Source organism: Podarcis melisellensis, assembly GCF_964234715.1.
Source record: "Podarcis melisellensis genome assembly, chromosome: 2".
NCBI lineage: Eukaryota > Metazoa > Chordata > Lepidosauria > Squamata > Lacertidae > Podarcis > Podarcis melisellensis.
This window is the reverse complement of record NC_138529.1, coordinates 36,924,888-36,949,671: the sequence shown is the minus strand read 5'-3', so window position 1 is coordinate 36,949,671 and position 24,784 is coordinate 36,924,888. Positions and strand designations below refer to the sequence as shown.

Below are 24,784 nucleotides of genomic sequence, written 5' to 3'. Positions count from 1 at the left end.
TAAGAACTTTGCTTCAGGATGAGAACAGAAATTGTGCTCCGGCGGCGCAGCAGCAGCAGCAGCAGCAGCAGCAGCAGGAGGCCCCATTAGCTAAAGTGGTGCTTCAGGTTAAGAACAGTTTCAGGTTAAGTACGGACCTCCAGAACGAATTAAGTACTTAACGCAAAGTACCACTGTACAGTAATACCTCCGCAAACTTCCACCTTGTCTAGTGTCCATTCCAGCGAACATCCGCAGCAAACCCATAAATACAGACATGCACATAAGCGCTAAATCGTGCTTCGTAGGTACGCATAAGTGCAAACAGCTCCACACGCAGATGCGGCGCTTTGCCCTGCGTCCTTTTTGGCTAGTGGCTGGGGCTCCGGAACGGATCCTGGCCTCAAAACGAGGTGCTACTGTACCAGCCAGAGATCTGTCTGCATCAGAGGTAGCCAACCATCAGAAGTTACCTGCAATCATTTTATTTTTATTTATTTATTTATTAAACATGTGCCCCTCCCTTCCTCCCAAAGGAGCCCAGGATGGCAACCATCAAAATATTGAAATTTAAAAATTTGTGCAATTTAAAATAAAATAAGCATATCTCTTTTGAAATGTTTTAATCTAAAAACATTTAAAACACCTTCACAGTTAGCTAATGTCAAGGTTGCTGTGGTTAGTATCTATTAGCAGTCCAATGCCTGAGTAAATATGAATGTATTAAAATGTCTCCTGAAAATGCCTTCTGTGCTGATTGTAGGGCCTGGGATGCTTGATCCTTGACATACTTCAGGGGCTATGGCCCCAAGCCATTTAACGTGTTGTGCACTAACACATTGAACTGGGCTCACTGGCAGCCCAGTGCAAAGCTGTCAGGACCAGTGACACATTATCCAGCCAAGTTGTCCTTCTTTCCAACCTAGCAGCCGCCTTTTGCAACTTCAAGGGCAGCCCCATGTAGTCTAAGACCCTCTGTAGGCTAACACCCCAGAGGACAGGATCACACTTCAAAATGACCTTGACAGATTAGATAACTGGGCCAAAACAAACAAGATGAATTTTAACAGGGAGAAATGTAAAATATTGCACTTGGGCAAAAAAAAATGAGAGGCACAAATACAAGATGGGTGACACCTGGCTTGAGAGCAGTACATGTGAAAAGGATCTAGGAGTCTTGGTTGACCACAAACTTGACATGAGCCAACAGTGTAACGCGGCAGCTAAAAAGCCAATGCAATTCTGGGCTGCATCAATAGGAGTATAGCATCTAGATCAAGGGAAGTAATAGTGCCACTGTATTCTGCTCTGGTCAGACCTCACCTGGAGTACTGTGTCCAGTTCTGGGCACCACAGTTCAAGAAGGACACTGACAAACTGGAACGTGTCTAGAGGGCGGCAACCAAAATGGTCAAAGGCCTGGAAATGATGCCTTATGAGGAATGGCTAAGGGAGCTGGGCATGTTTAGCCTGGAGAAGAGGAGGTTAAGGGGTGATATGATAGCCATGTTCAAATATATAAAAGGATGTCACATAGAGGAGGGAGAAAGGTTGTTTTCTGCTGCTCCAGAGAAGCGGACACGGAGCAATGGATCCAAACTACAAGAAAGAAGATTCCACCTAAACATTAGGAAGAACTTCCTGACAGTAAGAGCTGTTCGACAGTGGAATTTGCTGCCAAGGAGTGTGGTGGAGTCTCCTTCTTTGGAGGTCTTTAAGCAGAGGCTTGACAACCATATGCCAGGAGTGCTCTGATGGTGTTTCCTGCTTGGCAGGGGGTTGGACTCGATGGCCCTTGTGGTCTCTTCCAACTCTATGATTCTATGATTCTAAGAGGGAGGTCTCCAGAGCATAGGCAACTGAGGCCAGGCTCAGTCCTTCCCCTCAGTCTTAGTAATTAGTTCTAAATTTGCAGCATGCACACAAAAATTAGCATATGAAAATATGTGCCCTCTTAGGTCTCCTTTCTTTGGTGATGCACTTCCTCTTTCTTCTGCGGTGAGTGAGTGTCCCTCCACCTGTTAGGATCATTTTCACAAGTTATGTAGAAACAGCACTGAGTCAGTGGTGAGCTGCCATCCTATCCTAGCTTTCTGATTAATGTATTTGTATGTGTGTGTGTGTATATATATGTGTGTATATATGTGTGTGTGTGTGCATTTATGTGTGTGCACATGCATTCCAAACACCGGTTTTTGCATTTGTGCTTCACGTTTTTAGTTGTAGCATATAAACCCTTTCGTTTTACATATTAAATGCACAAGGAGTGAAAAGGTCTTTTCTACTGGCTGTTGTGGCTATTTACAGAAAAGTTCTTCCTTAGGAGAAATTGTCACAGGAGGACTGTCATTCTGTACTTCTAGATTTGTTTGGGTTCTAGCAAAGCTTCAGGATCTGGACTTGCTAGTGAATAGTGCAACTGTACCCCCTTTGCACGAATAACTGTCAAGTGCGCAGATGTTTCCTCATCAGGATCCCTCTTTTTTGGGGGGTTTCCTGCAGTTTGTAAACGAGAAGTGGTTTTCTCTGTTGAGTAAGGCTTGAACTTTCGCCATGGACATGCATTCTTTTCAGGATGGGTCAGGAAGTCATGTGCTGTTGTCTTATGTTTCCACAGGCAGCATAAATCTGCAGCGTCAGCTTGTGCAGCCCTAGGCATCTCCATAGGTTCACAGATGGACCACATTTACAGTTTAGCTCAACCAAACAGTGGCTGTGTGGAAAGATGTATTATACTTTAATGAGAGAGTGTGTGTGTGTGTTTGGGTGTGTCCATGATCCTCACTAAAATGTTAGCTTTCCTAGGAAGAGCTAGAATTTAGTGTTTAAAAATTCTGGCCCAATATAGTTCTCATTTATTAGACCAACATAATTAGATCTCCTTAATGTTAATCATTAAAATTACAATTCAGAATGACTCCTTTCTGGATGTCGATTTTGCAGAGGTTAGGAAGGGGAAATCAGATGCTAGGAACGCTGGAAGCAGTTAGGAGTTAGGTATACAGTCATACCTCGGGTTGAATGTGCTTCGGGTTGAGCGTGTTCAAGTTCGCTCCGTGGCAACCCGGAAGTAACGGAGCCTGTTACTTCCGGGTTTCGCCGCATGTGCAGACCCTCAAAATGACGTCATGCGCAAGCGCAGATGTGCCGAAAAGCGACACGTGTGTGCGCAGATGTGCCGTCACTAGTTACGTTTGCTTCTAGATACAAACGGGGCTCCGGAACGTATCCCGTTCGTATCCAGAGGTACCACTGTATAAAAGAAGGTGGGCAGGCACTGAGGTTCACAGAAGCCAAGCTATATATGGTTTATGCCATTGAAAAGTCCAGTCCAGTCTTCACTTGTGTGAGAGACAATCCTCACATCAAGCTTTTCCCTGGAAGATCTAAAGGCTTAGACCAGAATGTAATGGGGAAGGCATTCTTCTGGGTATCCTGGTCCCAAATTGTTTAGGGCTTTATATACCAGCAATAAAAACCATGAACATTGCTGGGTCACTGACAAACAACTAATGCAGTTCTTTAAACATAAGGCATGGGTGAGCATCCCTCGGGTCACCACTGAGCACCCTGGCTGATGTGTTCTATACTAGCTGCAGCTTCCGAACTGAGCACAGGGGAAAGCCCACATACAGAGCATTATAGTGGTCTAACTAGGGGGTTGCAAATGTATGGACTGCAGTAGTTAGGCTATTCATTTTTTCTTAGATTTATATCCCACCTGGACAATCCAAGGCATTGCTTATGTGTTTTCCAGGCCATCACCCATCCAAGCACTGACCAGAGCTACATAAACCAATCCTGCGTCAAATATTCTCCAAACATATTCACATGGAATTGGGGCATTTGGCAGGGCTGAGACAGTCCCTTGCATCCTCCCCTACATTGAACCTGTCCTCTGGTTTTCACCTCCACTCTCTGCAGCAGTTCTTGTGTCACTTTTCCCTGCTAGTGGCCTCCTCACATTCCTGTGATGGTAATACACTGCCAATGCCTCTGCACCATGCACACAGCCAATCAGAGCTGCCTATGTAGTGGCATCACAAAGTCAATTCAGAGTGAATGTGGAAAGCTATGCTCTCTGTTGAGATGCTGGAGGGAAAGCTGTGGTGCAAACATCATTCTTGTTCTCAGTCTTGCCCTGAGAAAATGAAGCATTTGTTTATCGGGTGCTGGGGGTGCAGACGGGGAAAGAAGTGTTCATGGACCCCCCCCCCACTCTTTAGTGCCAAACTAATAAGTACAGCTTGTCCTCTATATGCCAGATCCCACGTCCTCACAGTGCCCATTTGGTCATGTGAGTTTATGTTTCACTTTGTAGCCCTGAACGCAAGCTGGGTCAAGCTGTGTACAAAGGGTTGGCTTAATGTAAGTTCAAGGGGAAAGTTCCCCAGAGAGACACAAATAGGGGACACGGAAGGCTAGAGAGGCGAGGACTGAACCAAGGGAAGCTTGACAAAGCGGTCCTTGTTTGTCCTGTCTGTGCATGAGGAGCTGTTGGTCAGTGGTACAGACCCTCGCTTTGTGCTCCCCCATCACCTACACAGACATTTGAAAGCTGGCAAAGGAAATGACTTTCCAGAAGCTTCACATCTGGAAAGCCTCTAGAATGGGTCCTTTTGATTTCCAAAGAACAAAGTTGAGGGAAGGGAAGTGCTGAAGTGTTACACACACACACACACACACACACACACACACACACAGGCCCCCTGCAGTTCTTGCCCTTCCTCTGAGTTTTGACACTGGACACTGGCTGATTACTCACACACAAAGCAGAACAGGCAGTGGGTAATTTCCCCACTTCATCTCGCAGAGGGAGAACAAGTTCGTGACCAGCTCCAGCTTGGGACTTAATTTCTACAAAGGACTTGGCAAAATCACCTATGGTAAGATGACATTATTTGGAGAGGAGCCAGATGCACTGATAAATGTTGATATTTGCAGATATAAATGTTTTACACCCTTCCATTTTGAAGCTTGGTCATAATTATATCTTTGGTCACCTCCATCCTCTTGAGCTTCCCTTTGATGCTGAGCGAGTCTGGGAAGGGCATGGGGAACTTGATGGAGTTCCAAGATTGGTCGTTATGTAACTCTTAGTGGTTTGGCTGAAAGAAACCAGAATGTCTGAAGGGGCAGGATATAGCTAATTTTCTTAATCGTTAAAAAGGCTCGCACATAGAAAAAGAAGGCATCTCTCAGAGCAGCTTTAATGAGTGCCTAACGCTTCATCCATTAAATTGTTACAATGCAGCCAGCCAAGCCCAGAGAGGGTAAGCCCTGGCATTTGAAAAAAGAAAACGAAACCGCGAGGTCTTGCTAAATGAAGGTAAGGGAGAAATCCTGAGAGTCTGTGTGTGGGAGAGTGGATTTCTTTTCTTTTTTTTCCATTTTGGGAAAAACACAACCAAATGTTGGGGCGAGTGTATTTATTAACAAGAAGCTGATGATAAAGCAAAAGATCTTCTTGGGCTCCTAGTATGAAATTTTGACTGAGAACAGTGAAGAAGGACCGGCTTGTATGTTTTTCTGCAACTGTTATGGCTGCCCAAGTACAGCTAGCTGCCACGATTCCATAGACCTTATCTGTATAGGAATAGTAGCAGGGCAGAATATAAATGTTAAAGTAGTCATAATAATAAGTACGTAAGTGTAGCAACACCACATAACATATCCCCTGCAGTGTTTCACTGTGAGAATGAGAACTAAGCACACTGCTGGATATTTGCATGCAGTAACCTGCACAAGAGCCCACTTCAGGCAAGTAACAGAGGAATTGCATGAAAAACGGTACAGTAGATCTACAGTATAGTAGATCTTCACAAAACAAAAGTGCATGTGGCTTTGGGCACTGGGGTGCTACATCACAGTTCGTCCTTCCTTCCAAGCTCACTGTAGTCATCTCTGCTTGTGTGAATTCATTGTCTATAGCAAATTACTGTGGGCAGCACCTGTTGGGGTGTGTGTGTGTGTTTGTATGTGTGTGTATATATATATATATATAAATCTAAATATATCAAATGGTTTGCAAATTCTGTGGAATGACCATACTTCTTCTTTAGTTAGAGCTGTTGAATTTTATATTAACAAAGGAGCCTTTTGAATGGTCATACTTCTGCATTGATAGTAATGTGCGCCTCGAAGAGGAAGGTTATGTTTGGGCAGGCTTACACAACAACTTTTTTGTGGGCTACAGAAGCAAACAGAGCATGGTTTTTAAGGTGGCATATGTGATTCTCAACCACCCTGTCTAAAAAATAATAATCTGTGATCTCTGCTAGACTGCTTCTAAGAATTAAGCTGCTTTAACAACTGCATGTGAAAATATCATAGCAAATTTATATTCAGCCATCACAAATCCTTGTAAAATGTTATCTTTAAGTTCAGGACAAAAGCTAGAATTCTTTTTCTGAGTTCATCTCAAGCAAAAGCACAGCTATTCCCAAGGGAGATGAATGTATCGGTGACTAAATGTATATTATACAAAGCTTTCAATATACTCAAGGGAACATATGCCTCAGAACAGAGCTGAAGCTTATTTTCAAAGCCAGGGTTGAATCTGGATCATTTGTGTAGTAGTTTTTTGGGGGCATGTACAACATGTCCTTCCTACATGCTAAGTACCCACAGCCAGCTTCTGAATATGAGATTAAAAGGATACAGGCTTTCTTGCTCAGAATAATTTTCACATGCAATTGAGCCCCAAAACACCTTGCTCTAGATTTTCGGAAGTGTAGCTGATAAATGCATCCAAGAGTAACATTCTTAGGAGGAACCACCCAGTGGAGCAGCATTGCCTCCTTTCCCCCTGGCAACATGTTGGAAAACAATAATGTTCAACATGACATGATCACTTACATAGTTGAACCTTCAGCTTATCAGGTGTTGTTTTGTTGCATATTACTGTAGTATAGAGAAAGAGGAGAGTACACAGGGTTGCTAAGTAGCATATAGTCCAGGGAGAACCCGTGTGGTGCCCTCCAGATGTTGTTGGACTACACTTCCCACCATCCATGACCACTGGTCATGCTGGCTAAGGCTGATGGGTGTTGGAGACCAACAAAATCTGGAGGGCACCAGGTGTAGTTTCTACCTTGATTTCTTGCCACCCCAGCTGATTGCACATTGCTCACTGGATTCCTCCTGGAGCAGAAATCCTTTCCCATGTCAGTAGCAAAGTCTGAAACAGAATATTTTCTCTTAGCTGGCTGATGTATAGCTATTTGGCACACAGGCACAGCCCCCATATGGTGCTTTTGGGAAATGCATCTTACGTATAGATGGAGCTGTGTGCAAGAGAGACAGAGACGGACGGAGACGAAGGGAGGGAGGGTGGGTTGGAGGAACTCTCACACACAAGTATTTTGTATAGAAAGCTAGATTGTTCATGGACAGATGTTCACAGATGGGTGCTTACAAAGTGCAAAATTGCCATTGCTAAATAAATAGACAAAGATTTATTTTTGGTACTGTAACTCGCCTGCGCTGTAGCTTTTGTAGTGTTGGATTACACAGATTTTACTACTACATGTTGTCTTGCAGCTTTGTCTGCTCAGCTTGTACAAAGTTGGGATCCTGAGATACAGGACTGTGATCTTGTTGCAGTGGGCTCCTGGTCACAGTGAAAATGTTACTGAGAACAGTTCCTGTCAATTATTTCCCCCTATCCCCACATGAGAAAGTGGGTTTCCCTGTTGTGCAACCCATGGGTCAACCCTACTGCTCCAGTCTTCTACTGCCCTTGCTAGTCAGTCCTCTGCCAAAGAACACAGTCCTGGTCTACCAGTTGCCTCCAGGTGCCCAAATATTAATTAGTAGGTATTTTTCTCATTGTTGGCCATGGCAGTCTGTTTAACCTCCAGCTATCCTGCTGTGGAGCCTCAAAGTTCTCCCTCAGCAGTTCACACCTTCCTGTTTATAACTGCACGTAGTTGCATTTGCATGTTCAAGATACTTCACTCATAGAAGAATATACCTCACCTGATGAGTTGTAGCTGGCCAGGTGAACTGACTGCTGAATAGTGCTGTGCTTGAGGTAGCGCTGTGCTGAATTTTCGTGAGTGGAGGAGCTGTAGCTTAGTGCAGGGTTTCCCACACTTCGGTCTCCAGCAGGGTTTCCCACACTTCGGACTACAACAGCCCTCATCCCTAGCTAGCAGGACCAGTGGTCGGAGATGGTGGAAATTGTGGTGTACAATCAGCAGGAGACCCAAGTTTAGGAAACTTGGCTTAGTGGAAGAGGACACATGTTGCACGCAGAAGGTCCTATGCTGGTGTCTTCTGGTAGCGCTGAGAAAAAACTCCTGCCTGGAACCCTGCAGAGCCACTGATAGTCAGTGACAACACTACTGAGCAAGATTGACCAGGACCAGTGGTCTGACCTGGTGATAAGCTGGTTTGATTTTCACTCTCAAAAGTTGTGTGAAGAAAACCTCACCTTCCATTCTTTCATGCGTTTGCACTACGCTGACCTTTCCACTGCCTTGTGCCTCGTCCCCTCCCTTTCCTGACAAATAGCAGAGACTCAGCTGTCAGGAGGTCAGAGAAACACCACCACCCACCATGCTATTCACTGTTATTTGTTTCTGAAAACACAGTTTAGTGACTTGGGCTTACCACATTGCTCAAAGGTCTGTGTGGCGATCCTTAGGACTTCCCTTCAAAATGCCACTGAAGTACAGTGGTACCTCGGGTTATGAACTCCACAAATCCAGAAATACCGTAGGTGTCCTGGGTTGCGAACTTTGCCCCGGGATACGAATGCAATTCCTCTTCCGGGGCCACAGGAGGGCCTATGTAGGGAATGCACGCCTTGGGTTAAGAACGCTTCGGGTTAAGAACCAACTTCCAGAACGAATTAAGTTCGTAACCTGAGGTACCACTGTAGTTCATTCTTACATATGTCTGAGGTGAGGTTTGAGTCTAACAGGATCTGGAGCTCCACAGGTTCCCCATCCCTGGTGTAGATGGACTGATTCGCTGTAAGGCAGCTTCCAGCATACCTGTGTATTTCAGACTGACTGAATAACAATAACTTCCCAAGCCTAAAGTTTCAGCCTTTTTTTTTAACCTCTTCCTTTCCCACTTCATCAGTGGAAAGAGTTTTGAAGCTGTCAGCTGGGGGCTCATTTTATATATATATATATATATATATATATATATATATATATATATATATATATATATATATATATATATATATATAATTAAGTTTCATATTTTCAAATTAAACACATCAAATCAATTAGTCCAAATTATAACAATACATATCATATAATCCAATTGTTTTCCAAATTATAAATTTTGTGGGGGGTACCCATGCTTCTTGATTGGCAGGAGTCCAATCCTCGAACATTTGTTCTGCTTCCATATTAAGAACGATGTTTCCAGTCTCCTCTTCTCAATACTTGTCATTACTCATTTTCCTTTGCATTCTCCTCTGATTTGCTCCGCAAGTGGGTCTTATTTGTATTTCTGTGTGGGCTTTGTGCTGCTCTCTCATAAATCACTCTCCTCCAACAGTCTTTCCGCTCGAGCGAGTAATCGCCATTTTTGTCATTCCGATGAAATACAGTCTAAAAACTTGCTCTTTAGCTTTTCTGACCTGTTGCATCGTAAATTAGTCTTTTTCCAGGAGGGCTGCCCCTTCCAGTTCGCAATCTCCTCGAAAATAATATATCTTCGGCTCGCCCTCCCCAAGACCAACTCCAGCAACACAGGTCTCTTAGTCTGCATTCTTACTGCGTCACAAGAGAGAGCCCTTCTTCTTTCCAAATCCTTCACAGAGTAAAACCTTTAAGTTCATAATTATTCCCACACAATTCATTTTTAGTCCCATTTGCAATTAATTTCTGTGACGGATCTTCAGAGGGAGGGTTATTAGTAATCACATAGAGCAAAAGAAATAAAAAGTCGTTTCCCCCCCCCTTAGTTCTGGCATTCCAATCCACATACCATATCTGTAGTGCTTTGATGTAATCTTCCATCTCAGTCCGTCTCAGTCTTCTTCCTTTCAGTGGTAAAATTGTTAGCAGATAAAAACCTCCTGCCTCTCTTGAAGCATGTGCGTTATCTTTCCCATTTTGTTTCCTTTTAAGTAACGCAACTAGTTTCGCACCTGGAAGCAGCTACGGAGGAGTTCCGAGGCCCGCCGAGGGTTGTGCACCCAGTGCCTCACCCCCTCCTTCTTCCGAACTCGGGGGTGATTTATGGCAACAGCGGGTGAAAACGGCATCTCTCCCCCCTGGAGAGATGAAGGGAGACTGATATACTCCCCATAATCAGCCTCTAATTACCTCGTGTGAGCTGGATAGATGTTAATATCCACCATCTTCCAAGGCGCCTGGGGGCTCATTCTTGAAGGGTGACTAGGTGTTCAGTACACCCTGCCTTGCCTCCTAGCTGTTGCCAACTTGAAGCAAGGAGAACGAGCCTCTGGTGTTAGTAAAGTGTAGCCGAGATGGAGAGGTTTAATTGTTGCTGGAAGTTGAAGGCCAGAGCAGTGGAAGAGAAGAGCTCAAGTTTATAAGAGTACCTACTTACTGCAAGTGGAGCCCCAGACAGTGGGATGTAGCCTTGGCAACAGTGAACTATCCAATGGTTTTCTGAATGCCGACTTAGGTGTGGAGACCTGAAAAACACCTGGCTATTGTATGGCGGCATTGTGTGCAGGAACAGCGTTGGCTTGTGTGTGGTGCATACTTCTGCAATGTGTAATGCTGTTATGCTACTATGATAATGAGACTTAAGGGCCTTGGTGTTACCTCTTTGCTGTTCCGTCGTTGACCTACTCATTTGGCAGCTTCTTTCTCTGAGGCATATTGTTGGAGCAGGGCTGCATTACGGCGTACGTCACCCCTGACTGGTCAGAGAAGAGCTCGTTCTAAGATTCCCAGCTGTGTGTACATGGCCAAAAGCTATTCATGCACAGCTGCTTGTCATCGTCTTGGAGCCTTGCCCAGGCTTCTCTCTGCTCTGCACCTTGCTGTTTCTAGCCACTGCGATTGCATAAGGAAGTTTATAGGATGGTAAGCTGGAGATCTAATTGGGTTGCCTCCTCCACCCGGTTCCTGCTAAAACGAGGGCGGTGTAATGAGAGTGTCATTCAGATTTGCTCCTTATGACACTCTGTCCCCATGTGACCAGGGCAGAGCATCAAATGTGTAGCTACAAGGCTAGGGTGCGATGGGAACTGTGGGTGTCAGAGACCATTAGCTGAGGCTGTGTGTGTATGTGTACGCATCTGTACACACAGCCTGCTTGAGATAAGTGGTTCTCCTAATTGCAGTGCTTTGCTTTTTTACCATACAAGTTGTTGTTGTTGTTATTTGAATTTATATACCCTATACCCAATGGTCTTAGGGCAGTTCCGGGGGTCTCAGGGCTGTTCAGTGGCATAGTGCTGTTTTCCCCTGAGTTACGGTATCAGCCTTCCCCAACCTGGTGTCCTCCAGATGTTTTGAATAGCAACTTCCATCAGCCCCAACTAGCATGGCCAAGGATGAGGGAAGATGGGAGTTTTAATCCAACAACATCTGGAGGGCACTGGTTGGGGAAGGATAGTATAAGTATTTGAGTGTGCCTTCTGTTGGTGGTTTGCTTACTCCTGTTGTGGGACGCGGGTGGTGCTGTGGGTAAAACCTCAGCGCCTAGGACTTGCCGATCGCATGGTCGGTGGTTCGAATCCTCACGGCGGGGTGCGCTCCCGTCGTTAGGTCCCAGCGCCTGCCAACCTAGCAGTTCAAAAGCACCCCCGGGTGCAAGTAGATAAATAGGGACCGCTTACCAGCGGGAAGGTAAACGGCATTTCGTGTGCTGCGCTGGCTCGCCAGCTGCAGCTTGTCACGCTGGCCACGTAACCCGGAAGTGTCTGCGGACAGCGCTGGCTCCCGGCCTATAGAGTGAGATGAGCGCACAACCCTAGAGTCTGTCAAGACTGGCCCGTACGGGCAGGGGTACCTTTACCTTTACCTACTCCTGTTGCAGCTGTTCTCAGGTCTCACTGCCTCCCCTTACCCTGCCTCCCCTTACCCTTCCATGCTTCTCTGGCCACCATAAAACTCCCTGGTGGCCATTTGAGAAGCCATGCCCCCAGGGTCATTCGCCACAGGATTCCAGAGTGCTGGCTGGATCTAGAGGCAAAATCCCCTTCCAGAAGCCAAAAGGACACCTTACCTATGTTGACAGCCAGTTGTATGTTTATAGGATTGAATACTATCAGCCAAATATACCGTATTTTCCGTCAAAACAAAAAAAAAATCCTTCCAGTAGCACCTTAAAGACCAACTAAGTTAGTTCTTGGTATGAGCTTTCGTGTGCATGCACACTTCTTCAGATACACACAGAAGTGTGCATGCACACGAAAGCTCATACCAAGAACTAACTTAGTTGGTCTTTAAGGTGCTACTGGAAGGAATTTTTTTTGTTTTGACTATGGCAGACCAACACGGCTACCTATCTGTAACCGTATTTTCCGTGTATAAGACTAGGGGTTTTTTAAACCAAAAAAATTAGATTTAAAATTGGGGCTTGTCTTATACATGGGTAGTGCTGAGGGGTGTTTTCTTAATCTGGAGTACCCCAAAATAGGGGGCATCTTATACACGGGGGCATCTTATACACAGAAAAATACAGTACATTTCACTGGTGATAACGGAATAATGTTGGACAATCATCATAATTGAGGAGCACCATTAGGTTGTGGGGGCAAATTCCATTTGCCATAGTATGTTTTTGCCTTTGCTGATAATTTTAATCTTGCTTGTTCTTACAGATGTGTATTACAGTCAAACCTCAGTTGTTGAACATAATCCGTTCCAGAAGCCTGTTCGGCTTCTGAAATGTTCGACAACCGAGTGCGACTTCTGATTGGTTGCAGGAGCTTTCTGCTTTCAAATGGAAGCTGCATTGGATGTTCGGCTTCCAAAAAACATTCAAAAACTGGAACACTTACTTCCAGGTATTTGGTGTTTGGGAGCCGAAATGTTCCAAAATGGAGGCGTCCGGGAGCTGAGGTTTGACTGTATAGGTGTTCAGTTGGTGTACTCGTGGCTTGTTGTGTTTATAATAATGATTTGTGTAACAGCGTATCTATATAACAGAATAGCTGTCTGTCTATGAGCCTAGTATGGACACAGAATCTGCTTATATGATTAATTCTCCTTGGAGACAGTGCTCTGTATTTCTGTATTCCAAAAGTCACATGCAATGATATGTTGGATTGCCAAAGCTACAATACTGGCTCCACAACATTCCACCATCTTCCCTGCCCTGAAGGAATGTCTGTGCTTTACAGAAGATAGTCTGAATACATTTCCCAGGCTGCACATGGGAAGATAATCGGGGTGTTTGGGTTTTTAGAAGTTTTTGCCTCTCTTATTTCCCATATCTTACCACCAGGAATAATAAAAGATACCTCAGAATTTCATACTGTACCTGTTTTGTCCAATCTTTTTATAAGATCCACAATCCACTGGAAGCAAGATATACAATCCACTGGAAGCAAGTTTTAACAGTCTTTTTCTGTTCTGTCATCAGAAACCTAGGAAGGTCATTCCTCAAGTCGGAGAAGACGCTCAAAATGGCCACCTCCCACCTGGCTGGCAGAGCTACATGTCTCCCCAGGGGCGAAGGTACTACGTGAACACTTTCACCAATGGTAAGCTTCATTTATGTGATCCTTTTATGCATAAATGTTTATCTCCTCTGAATTCTCTAAAGACTTAAGGCAGCTAATAATTTTTACTGAATTAAAAAAAATAGCTTGATATTTCTCCGGTTTCTCATTCAGATTCCAATCCTGACACATTTCAGGCCTGGGTTTCTAGTATTTCCTCTTCTGCTCTCCAGTGACCACATAGTCTTAATTTGGATTCTGCAGAACAAAAAGTTCACTTTTGTTCAAGAAGATAACCCCAGGGGATAGAAGTTCATAAAAGTTCAGGAGGATTTAAGCAAGCAACCATCAGCTTGAAATAGCAGTTACTTCTGGGATAGTCAGGACTTGGAGCTGATTTTGATAGATTTTTGCATTCTTGTAGACAGAATGGACATGCTTGGGAGCCTTGCCTGGACTGAACAGTGGCACCTTCTCTCCATGCATCTACATTCCTCTGTTCTTTGTAGACATAGGAGCAGTCTGTCCTCTTCCTTGTCCTTCACCACCACCACCTCCTCCTCCTTCATTTCCACGTCCACCTCCTCCTCCTCCTTCTCAGCCTCCACCCCCATGGTAGATGCATCCACCACTTGGGGGAAATGAGCCAAAACTCCAAAGGAGGGGTGTGGGCGAATGGACCAGAGCCAGGAATTTAGTGGGATAAGTTTTGGTGATACCTTATCCCAGGTTTTTGGAATAAGCAACTTTGGATTCTGACCTGGCATCCACAGTACAAATTAGCAGAACGACAGGCAAATGGGCTCACCTAAATCAAATGTTTCACTTCACTTGGCCCCCAAACCTGGGCCTTGTTAAGGTATGTCTGTGGGAACTTTGAGTGTTGGTATTTCCTCTGGGACGGTATCTCAACACTGTGGCAGTGCTCTGTGCAAGTTACTTTGAGTGCGTGTGTTTCATTGCTGCCTTTGGGCATTTATGGGTAGGGAATTCATTCCATCCTCAGAAGGGACAAGACTAGGGGATGGGATAGCCCTAATCACATGGAATTACCAAATAAATAACATTACGGGCCATGGGCCTGAAATAATCATCATTAAGAAGTCTGTGGGGCTGTGATGTTTTGCAACCATGGGTGTACTTTTGAAATATAGCCTGCCGCTTTTAAAATAAAGGACGTTTGGAAACTTTGACTTCCCCCAAGCATCAGCGCAGGAAATCCGTAATGCCTTACGTGTCCATTCAGGGGGTTTCCTTTGTGGTTTAGCTAAATCTTCATCAGACCAGAAGTGACTGTCTGACGGGCTGATCCTTTGCTATGGAAATGTGCATCAGACAGAAGCAGGATTTAAAACTGTGTTGCAACAGGATGCAAACCCACCTCACCCACCCACCCCCAACTCTGGTTGGGCTTGTTTGCCACACGTTCCATGAAGAATTAATATCGCCCAAATAGTGAGAATTTCTGCTTCAAGCTGTGCCCTTAGCAGCTGCTCCCATTTTCCAAATGTGTAGTGCCTGGGATTGCATCCTACAGGGCGGGAGATGACAGCTAAATTAGGTTTTGAATTTTACAGGAGCCCATGGCAAATTATTTATGTTCAAACAATAAAGCTCTCCTTCTAATTGACAGCTGAGCTTGCATTGTAGCATGTCCCCTTCTCCCCAAACTTTCACAACCAACTAATATAAAGTAGACGCACTTGTAGTACTTGTATTGAGCCACGTGTTTTCTGCTTCCTTCTTTTTAGGATCAGATACATAGCCAAATAATCCATTTGTCTTTTGGTGACACCTCACATTCCACAAGGGCTCTGATCTCCTAGCCTAATGCTTTCTAGGCATTAATGAATTGCAACTTCTGTTCCAGGCTTTTTGTTATTCTTTGTCATCAAACATAGGCGGGCATGGAACCAAAGTTTTGTTTTCGTTTTTGGTAGAAGAGATTTCCTTTTAAGCAAGCAAGTTAAATGTTGTGCTGTAATGTATTTATTTGTTATTCTTACACCCGCCCTTCCTCCTGAGGTGTGAGGTAATAGGGTACCTGTCCCAGGTGCAAGCCAGATCGAGAATGAAAAGTAGCCATCAAAGAACATGATGACAGTAATTAGAATTCCATTACGTATGGGACAGCTGCATTTCCTGCACTGCAGGGGGTTGGACTAGATGATCCTCAGGGTCCCTTCCAACTCTGCAATTCTATGATTCCATGATTTTCAGCATGGAAATACTGGATAGATTTTCAGGGCAGTAGAAGAAAAGATGTCACCTTACTTGGAGGCTTAGTGGGGGCAGCTGGACAAGCTGAGCAGCACCGTGGCAGATTCTTATTAATCTTGCTGAACTCAGCAAATCACATTCAGCCCTTGAGTAGTCATACCTGAGAAGGAGAAAACAGGGGGGGGGGTGACCATGACCATCTGCTGCAAATCTGATCGTAACAGTCAGCATTTCTTTATTTATTTTACTTTTTTGAACAGCAGCTCTGAGCAAGAGCAGCCTACCTGAGCAGTAACAACTAGGGAATTTTATCAGCAGTGCCCTTGTGGGTCTACAAACCTGCCTTAGATATTAGCAAACTTTCATTTCTCCCAGATGACCCTGTATTGCTAGTTATAAACATAGCTAAAGCACTAATGAGTGTAAAGAATGATTGGTAATATACACTGAAGGACTGTGTTTAATTCTTTCCCCGATTCTACATTAACTGACGAAGCCAATGGCCCTTTTCAAATTTGTTTGAATATACTATGAAAATTGAACACAGTTTAATGGAATTGACCTCAGATATATAACAGACCTGCTTCTGATATACCCAGCATCCTTTGATGGGCTTATTGATTGATTCAAAAACTATAAGGCCAGGGCTTAGATTTAAGGTGAGAATTTTATTGGATTTGGGTGCAGCATGGATTCCCACCCCCACCCCACCTGCTCACATTCTTGTGAAGACATCACCTTCTACCTGTAATTATTATTATTTTTTAAAAAGTGATTCAGTCCGAAATTTAATTGAGACTTTCTGTTTGTGATGAGGAACAGAGAAAATCAAAACTGCAAAGAGCAAACACCCCTCATCACACTTGATAAAAATTTATTTGGCAAGGAATTCTGAAACAGAGGTGTTGACATTCGAAACAAAAATCATCAACAGAAAAAAGAAACACTATGATTTTTGGAATGTGCTGCAACATACACCATTATGAAAGTTCTCGGTTGCCTCCTTCACTCTCACATTTTTTGAGGTAAACTTCTTTTCATTTCATAACAAACGTGTACTGTATTTTCTCCAGATTTCCAATTTCCAGCCATAGCTAGGCATTCCATTTGTCAGTTCGCTGTATATTGACATGAATGCAGGTGCTGAAAGAGGAGAGTGGACAGATCATACATAAAATAAGCTCCATACACATTAGCTGCTTCAGTGATGTCATCCCCCCTCTCCCCGCACGTTGCTCTACACGCCAGAGTGGTGAAGACGTCTTCACCTGATCTGTATTACCTGCTGGGTTTCCCTGCAACTGCAGCCCCCCTGAACTTTTCTTCGTGAAGCTTCCATCTGCACATACATAACGGCTATCTCAAAAACCTCAGTTTAACCAAAGTTTATGTTTTCAAATCGCATGGAAGCTGTTTTGAAGGAAAACATCAGACAGGAGTATTCCTCCGGAGACGACAGGATAGATATGGATTGTGGCTAATGTCATGTATACATGGCTCCAGTGTGCTTCCTGAGAACATTTTTTTGATGAAACTTGAACTATTGGGGTGTGTGTTTTTTAATATAGATTTTAATGAGGAAAAGCAAGTTGGGGTTCCCAGCAATAACAAATTGATACTTTCTCTCTCCCACACCTGTCCTCTCTCCTCTGTTTCCCCGTTATGAGTTCCTGTAGATTAAAACTTAAAAGTTTGGCAAACTAAGCCAGGAAAAATGGCTGGGGCATGTTCCACAGGGGGGGAGGCACTGGGACAACCGATCTCAGTGATCACGGGTAGGAGGAGGAGTTACGCTAAGACCAGACCATGTCATTACAGAGGAGGCAGGTTTAGTCGTTGTCTGAGGACTATCCCTGCCTCCGGGTCTGGTCCTGACTGGATGGATACTAGAATCAGCAAGGGATACCCACATGACCTGAAAGTATTGCTGTGCAATGCCAGGTCAATGATTCATAAGACCACTGCCATCCATGACTTGATCATGGATGGAGGACTTGACCTGGCATGTGTAACAGAGACTTGGTTGGATGAAGCAGATGGGCCTGTCCTTGCCGCTGCTTGTCCACCAGGCTTCTCTTACGCACAGCAACCCAGGTCATGTGGGTGGGGAGGGGGGGTTGCAGTGATTTTTAGGAAGTCATTAGTTTGCACCAGGCGTCCTATTGGGAAGACACGGTTTTCCGAGTGCATGTTCTGGAAGTTGGGCAATAGGGGCAGTACAGGATTCCTTTTGGTGTACCGACCTCCCCGCTGCACCAAGGATTCCCTGCCCGAGCTGCTTCAGGTCGTGGCGTATGTTCTCCTGGAGACACCTAGCTTGGTTGTCCTAGGGGATTTTAACATCCATGCCGACACGACCTTACAAGGGGCCGCTCGGGACTTTGTGGAAAGCATGGCCTCCATGGGGCTGTCCCTGAATAAGTCTGGCCCAACCCATAGCCGCAGACATGCCTTGGACCTGGTGTTTACCTCTATGGATGTTGGTGATCTGACACTAAGTAAAAGCGAAATGAAAGAAGTGCCATGGTCAGATCACTTCCTGGTGCAACTGGACTTCTCTGCGACCCATCCCCTCGGCAGGGAGGTGGGACCGATTCGGATGGTCCGCCCCCGCCACTTAATGGATCCAAATGGTTTCCAGAGAGTGGTAGGGGATGCTTTATCCCATGTTGACGGCCTTTCAGCCGATTCCCTGGTGGCCCGCTGGAATGTGGAGTTAACCAGGGCTATTGACTGTTTGACTCAGAAGTGCCCTCTCCGATTGCATGGAGTCCAGCGAGCCCCGTGGTTTTCCACGGATCTGAGGGCAATGAAACAATCGTTGAGACGGCTAGAGCGCCGGTGGCGGATAACTCATTCCGAATCTGACCGGACACAGGTTAGAGCTCAACGTCGAGCCTACCAAGTGGCGATAGCGACGGCGAAGAGGACTTTCTTCACTGCCTCTATTGCATCTGCAGAAAACAGCAGCAGGAGACTTTTTCAGGTGGTTCACAATTTAGCGGAACCACCTGCAACATTAGGGCCCAGTACGGGCCACATGTTCTCCTGCAATGATTTTGCAAAGTTTTTTGCAGATAAAATCGCTCAGATTCGGGAAGAAGTAGACTCCACCGTGGGAGCAGGGCCGGGGCGGGAGAGTGCTAGAGTCCTGTCTAGTCAAGTTGTGTGGGATCAATTCCAATCTGTTACCTCCGATGATGTGGACAGGCTGCTTGGACGAGTGAAGCCAACCACCTGTCTCCTGGATCCTTGCCCATCCTGGCTTATAAAAGCTAGCCGGGAAGGACTGGGCGATGGGCTTCGTGGGGTGGTGAATGCTTCCCTCCGTGAGGGAGCCTTCCCAGACCCGCTGAAAGAGGCGGTTATTAAACCGCTTCTTAAAAAAACATCTTTAGATGCGGCCACGATGGCCAATTATCGCCCAGTCTCAAACCTTCCATTCTTGGGCAAGGTGATTGAGCGAGTGGTTGCTGAACAACTCCAGGCACGCCTGGAAGAAGCGGACCATTTGGATCCCTTCCAGTCGGGATTCAGGCCTCATCATGGGACTGAAAGTGCCTTGGTCGCACTGGTTGATGATCTCCGGCGGGCTAGGGACAAAGGTGAGAGCTGTTTCCTAGTTCTGCTGGATCTCTCAGCGGCGTTTGATACCATCGACCATAACATCCTTCTGGACCGTCTTGAGGGGCTGGGAGCTGGGGGGCACTGTCCTACAGTGGTTCCGCTCCTTCCTCCTGGGCTGTGTTCAGAAAGTGGTGGTGGGGGATGAGTGTTCAGACCCCTGGGCTCTCACTTGTGGGGTGCCTCAGGGTTCTGTCCTCTCCCGCATGCTTTTCAACATTTACATGCAGCCACTGGGAGAGATCATCAGGAGGTTTGGGCTGGGTATTCATCAGTATGCAGATGATACCCAGCTCTACCTCTCTTTTAAATCAGAACCAGTGAAGGCAGTGAAGGTCCTGTGTGAGTGTCTGGAAGCGGTTGGAGGATGGATGGCAGCTAACAGATTGAGGTTGAATCCTGACAAGACAGAAGTACTGTTTTTGGGGGACAGGAGGTGGGCAGGTGTGGAGGATTCCCTGGTCCTGAATGGGGTAACTGTGCCCCTGAAGGACCAGGTGCACAGCCTGGAAGTCATTTTGGACTCACAGCTGTCCATGGAGGCACAGGTCAAATTTGTATCCAGGGCAGCTGTGTACCAGCTCCATCTGGTACATAGGCTGAGACCCTATCTGCCTGCAGACTGTCTCGCCAGAGTGGTACATGCTCTGGTTATCTCTCGCTTGGACTACTGCAATGCGCTCTACGTGGGGCTACCTTTGAAGGTGACCCGGAAACTACAACTAATCCAGAATGCGGCAGCTAGACTGGTGACTGGGAGCGGCCGCCACGACCATATAACACCGGTCTTGAAAGACCTACATTGGCTCCCAGTACGTTTCCGAGCACAATTCAAAGTGTTGGTGCTGACCTTTAAAGCCCTAAACGGCCTCGGTCCAGTATATCTGAAGGAGCGCCTCCTCCCCCATCGTTCTGCCCGGACACTTGAGGTCCAGCTCCGAGGGCCTTCTGGCGGTTCCCTCACTGCGAGAGGCCAAGTTACAGGGAACCAGGCAGAGGGCCTTCTCGGTAGTGGCGCCCGCCCTGTGGAACGCCCTCCCATCAGATGTCAAAGCGATAAACATCTACCTGACATTCAGAAGACATCTGAAGGCAGCCCTGTTCAGGGAAGTTTTTAATATGTGACATTTCAGTGTATCTTTTATCTTTGTTGGAAGCCGCCCAGAGTGGCTGGAGAAACCCAGCCAGATGGGCGGGGTACAAATAAATTATTATTATTATTATTATTATTATTATTATTATTATTATTCAACAAACACCCACTGCATGGTAGCAACTTGCAGATTTACTTTTACGATGTGACCAAGTGGAGAGCTTTTGGCCCCACATTTAATGGTATCCAGGAACCAATCCAGGGAATTTTACTCTCCTGTGGCCAGAGACTATGGGCCACTAGCTCTCCATGAGGCTTGAGCTGTCACTTAATAAATATTCACATGGGTTCACTATGAAAATATGCATATTATAAAGATCTGGAGTGTGTATGGCCATGTTGTTAGGATTTTGCCTCCCTCTCCCCCAAACCTTTTTAAAAGGGTAACACCTATTTTTATTATGAACAGCCAATGTAAAGGTCATGGAAAACCAATTGCATATATATTATTGACTGGAAAAATCGAGTTTTGTAGGGAGGAGAGCTTGAAGCAGAATTGTAAAGTTGGGTGTTGCTTTAAAGGGGTCTTTTCAAAAGGTGGAGTCATTAAAAATGGTGCTAGGAGTGTTCTGAAAAGTGCTCTCAATTGATTTAACCCAGGGCGGTCCAATGTCTCAGAACCAAGTGGGCTGCAGGAGGATTTAGACACAGAACCCAGAGACTGCGCATTATATCAGAGTGGCCCACAGAGTAATTCTGGTAATGCATTTGATCTTGCTGTTCACAGCAAGCCCTGCGAGACATCCTGCCTTTCCTCTGCATTCTAATCACGCAGTGACCAAAATAATAAAATGAAACCTCTGAAGAGAACAGAAAAGGCTCCCATAACTTGGTGGAGGAGTGGCCTCTGCTAGTGTGAAGGGAGTGGGATAGGGCTGCTGCTAAAAGACCCCCATGAATAGCAGGTGCAGCTAGGCTACTGGTGTGGCTGCCCAAGCAGGCTCTGTGGCTTGTACCCGCTCATGACCCTGCCATCCCAGGTGAGCTTAGAGGGCCAGCAGGGGGAGGACTGGCATGTTTGGCCTTACAGGGGCTGAGGGATGCACACCAAGCACCTGTCTGATCTAAGTTTATTTCCTACTGAGGGTATGGGGTATGTTTGCACACTCCTAGTTCCTCCCTTAGGCATTGAGAAGAGAGGGTTTTTTTGACTGAGGGTTAAAGGCTGGAGCTGTCCCTCACAGCAGGCAACGGGTGTTTAAAATGATTGAAAAAGGAAATAATTGAATGCATTTTTTTCTGTTCCTTGTTAATCCAAGGTTGTTTCAAACTTGGCAGTGAAGAATGGACTGTAGCCTCTCCTTTGACACAAGATATAAATCCAAATGGATGAAATATACCGAATTGCTTGTCTTCCATAAAACCTTATCCAAACAGGATATATTTCTCTTTCATTTCCTTTTATATACAAAAGCAGTGAAGAGAACTACTAAAAATCCCTTTGTTTCTAATACATTGTTCTGTCGTTTTGGAGCATAATGGTAAGCATTGGGCCTGAACTGCCTTGGGTATCTCGCAGTCTCCAACAGTGGGCTCTTTGCAAGCCTTGTGTCCCATTACTGGGAGAGGACAGTCTTCTCAGAGATGTCTCAGGGTTTCTGGTGGCCTGGTGGCCTGGCCTAGCTTATTGCTGGTGGCATTTAGTCGTTTAGAAAATCAGTAGCTGTCAGCGATGTTTTGTCCTTCTTGGAGGAGAGTAATTGTAGCCTTTTAGGTAAATTGCCATGTGGCTTTTGTGTAGTGTTCAAAACATAGCAGAACCTCTCCTATTGTGGGGAGAAAAGTCAACACTATCCTGTCAGCTGTCCCCAGTGCACAAAAAATCCTGATAATCTCCCATTCATGCTTAGTGTCTTGGTCATACATGCTATTGCTTTCTTGTTAATCTCACAGTCTGGTGGGCATCCCTGATGGTTCATATGATCAAGTTGTCCTCCCCCCCCTTCCCTACAAGGAAGGATGGTGTTTGTTCTCTTCAGTGGAAGGCTGAGGTACCAATTCTTGATTTGTTCTTTTAAAAAGCAAAGCTATGGAGAACTTAGAAGAACTCCTCCTTGTGAAATTCCCATAGATAAATGTGTTGTGATCTCAAGGCCCGCCTTAGCATGACCTTCCCCCAAAGCTGGAATGTACCAGCTCTTTAAGCATTTCGTGCCTGCAGAATTGGCCCACCTCTGTTTCAAGATGTTAGGCTGACAAAGCTCCCATGGAATTCTGATTGTGCAACATATGCAGGGTGGTGGCTCCAGGTGTCTGTAGAAGAAAAGGTTGCTTGCAACAAGCCGGAAGGGCCATTCTGCTGCAGCTTGTGAAAAAGCTCCTGTTAAAGTAGGCCCTGTGAAGAGCCAAGATAAAGTCTCCTCTACATCCCAGGTACCAAACATTTTGGAGTGAATCCAGTGTTAGTCCTACTGAGTCCTACTGAGAGGAGTCTCATTGAGTAACTTGAATCTATTGATTTTGGTAGGTCTGATTTCATTATAGTTCAATCTGTGTACAAATTACTGGTTTAAAACACAGTGAGGGGGTTTGTTCTTATCTCATGTTTCAAGTCAAATTTGCCCATCACTGTACACACCAGCAAGGGTTGATGTGTACTAAAGTCACCCGCTGTATGTGTATACCAGTGGGAGAGACTGGACAGTGATATCTTTGTCTGATAAGAATTGGTCATCTGATAAGAAATCTGGATGGAAAGGAAACTTTCATAGATGAGACTTGAATAAGGAAACAGTGCTCAAGTTGCATTGTGGCTGGCTTGAGGGAAACTGCATTAGAACACAGTATTTTACCAGAAACTACAGGATTGCTCTGGATCCTGGGTAATGTCGTGTGCACATGGTTTCAAAAACGGAGCCAGAGTGAACAGTACTGTAATGTGTACACAGCCCTAATTGGATGAACCTTTTGTCTCTCATAAGTATTAGGGAGGGAAAACACCCAAGGTTTCTGTAATGGAGAGTCAAAGTTGAACTCAAGAACTCAAGTTCTTGCGGGAACCGTGAGACGCTTCCCCCTTCTATGATAAAAGTGCCCACCATGCACCTAGTGAATCTTGAACAGTTTGGGAGGAAAGGACATAGCTGCCCTTCCAACTTCCATCTTTGCTATGTTCTTCCTTAATGCTTACATGCAAACACACAGGAAATCCCATACATATGGCAGAAGCGGATTGTCTCAACTTCTGTTCTCCCACCTCACTTTTAATTTACTTCTCAGAAACAGAAATTGGAAAGATTTTCTAGAACTGGTCTTGCTGTGCCACTGAAGTTGATCCTGGACTGTCCTTGTTCCATAGACAAGGGAGGGTAAACTGGGAAGATACCTTGTTTCTGACAGTGCCATCTCTGAGTAGATGTGACATAACTTCAGAAGCTGTTGCCATAATGAACACTGTCTTTGTTCCAGTTCACTATGAGGAGCCTGTAACAGTCTTCCTTTTTAATTTTCAAGAGTCCTGTATTTCCCTGCCTCTCCCTAGTGCTTTCTGGCAGTTGTTACATTTGACTGTAATCTATGTGGGAGGGTTGTGTCTGGTATTCCACTATTCTCCAGCATGGTGCCCTTCAATTTTTTGGGCTACAACTGCCCAGCCAGCACAGGGGCTGTGTTGGCAGGGGATGATGGGAGTTGTAGTCCGAAACCCTCAGCCAAAAGGCTAAGATAGCTATTGTGTTCTCTTTGAATATTTCCTCAGCCATGACCACTCTTAAGGTCCTAGTGTGTCTAATTTGTTTGGGCAAAATAGATCATCCCCATATTTTACAAAATATGGCAGTATTCAAATAGAATCTTTCGCTATACTGGAATTTCAGGAACTAAATATCTCTGGGCTTGTTCAGATTGCGAAAGCTCATGTTGTGAGCAAATCGAGATTGACGTGTGCGTAACACAGTGGCAGGAATGAATATAGGAAGAGTTTGTCTGAGACGGAGTTTAGATACTTGATGATCAGTGCTGATGTCTGGATTCAAAGGCAACTTATTCCAGCGTATGTGAATTGTATACAAGGGAGAGAAGCAAGGTAAGCTCAACGGAGAAGTTAGCTCTTCTCCCCCTCCTCACTTCCATTGTGTGTTGTTGTTTTTTATGGCTTGACCATTAAGTGGAAGAAACAATTGGACAAGTATCATTGGTTGTTTCATAGACCAGTTTCAGTACGGAGTATCTTTTGTACGTCACTTAATAGCCTG

The 24,784-nt window shown here is 45.2% G+C and overlaps 1 protein-coding gene across 5 annotated transcripts in view; it reads left to right on the top strand.

The window, feature by feature from the left end:
• Positions 1 to 24,784, top strand: part of GAS7 (growth arrest specific 7) — a 135,065-nt gene that overhangs the window by 46,311 nt on the left and 63,970 nt on the right. For 3 of the 5 annotated variants that reach the window (XM_081897970.1, XM_081897971.1, XM_081897972.1), the window contains exon 2: positions 13,516 to 13,636. In XM_081897970.1, the coding sequence (XP_081754096.1) occupies positions 13,516 to 13,636 (121 nt within the window). Of the gene's footprint in view, positions 1 to 4,753; positions 4,866 to 5,287; positions 5,309 to 13,515; positions 13,637 to 24,784 lie in introns of those variants that run through there. The other 2 variants (XM_081897974.1, XM_081897973.1) reach the window with 2 other exon arrangements.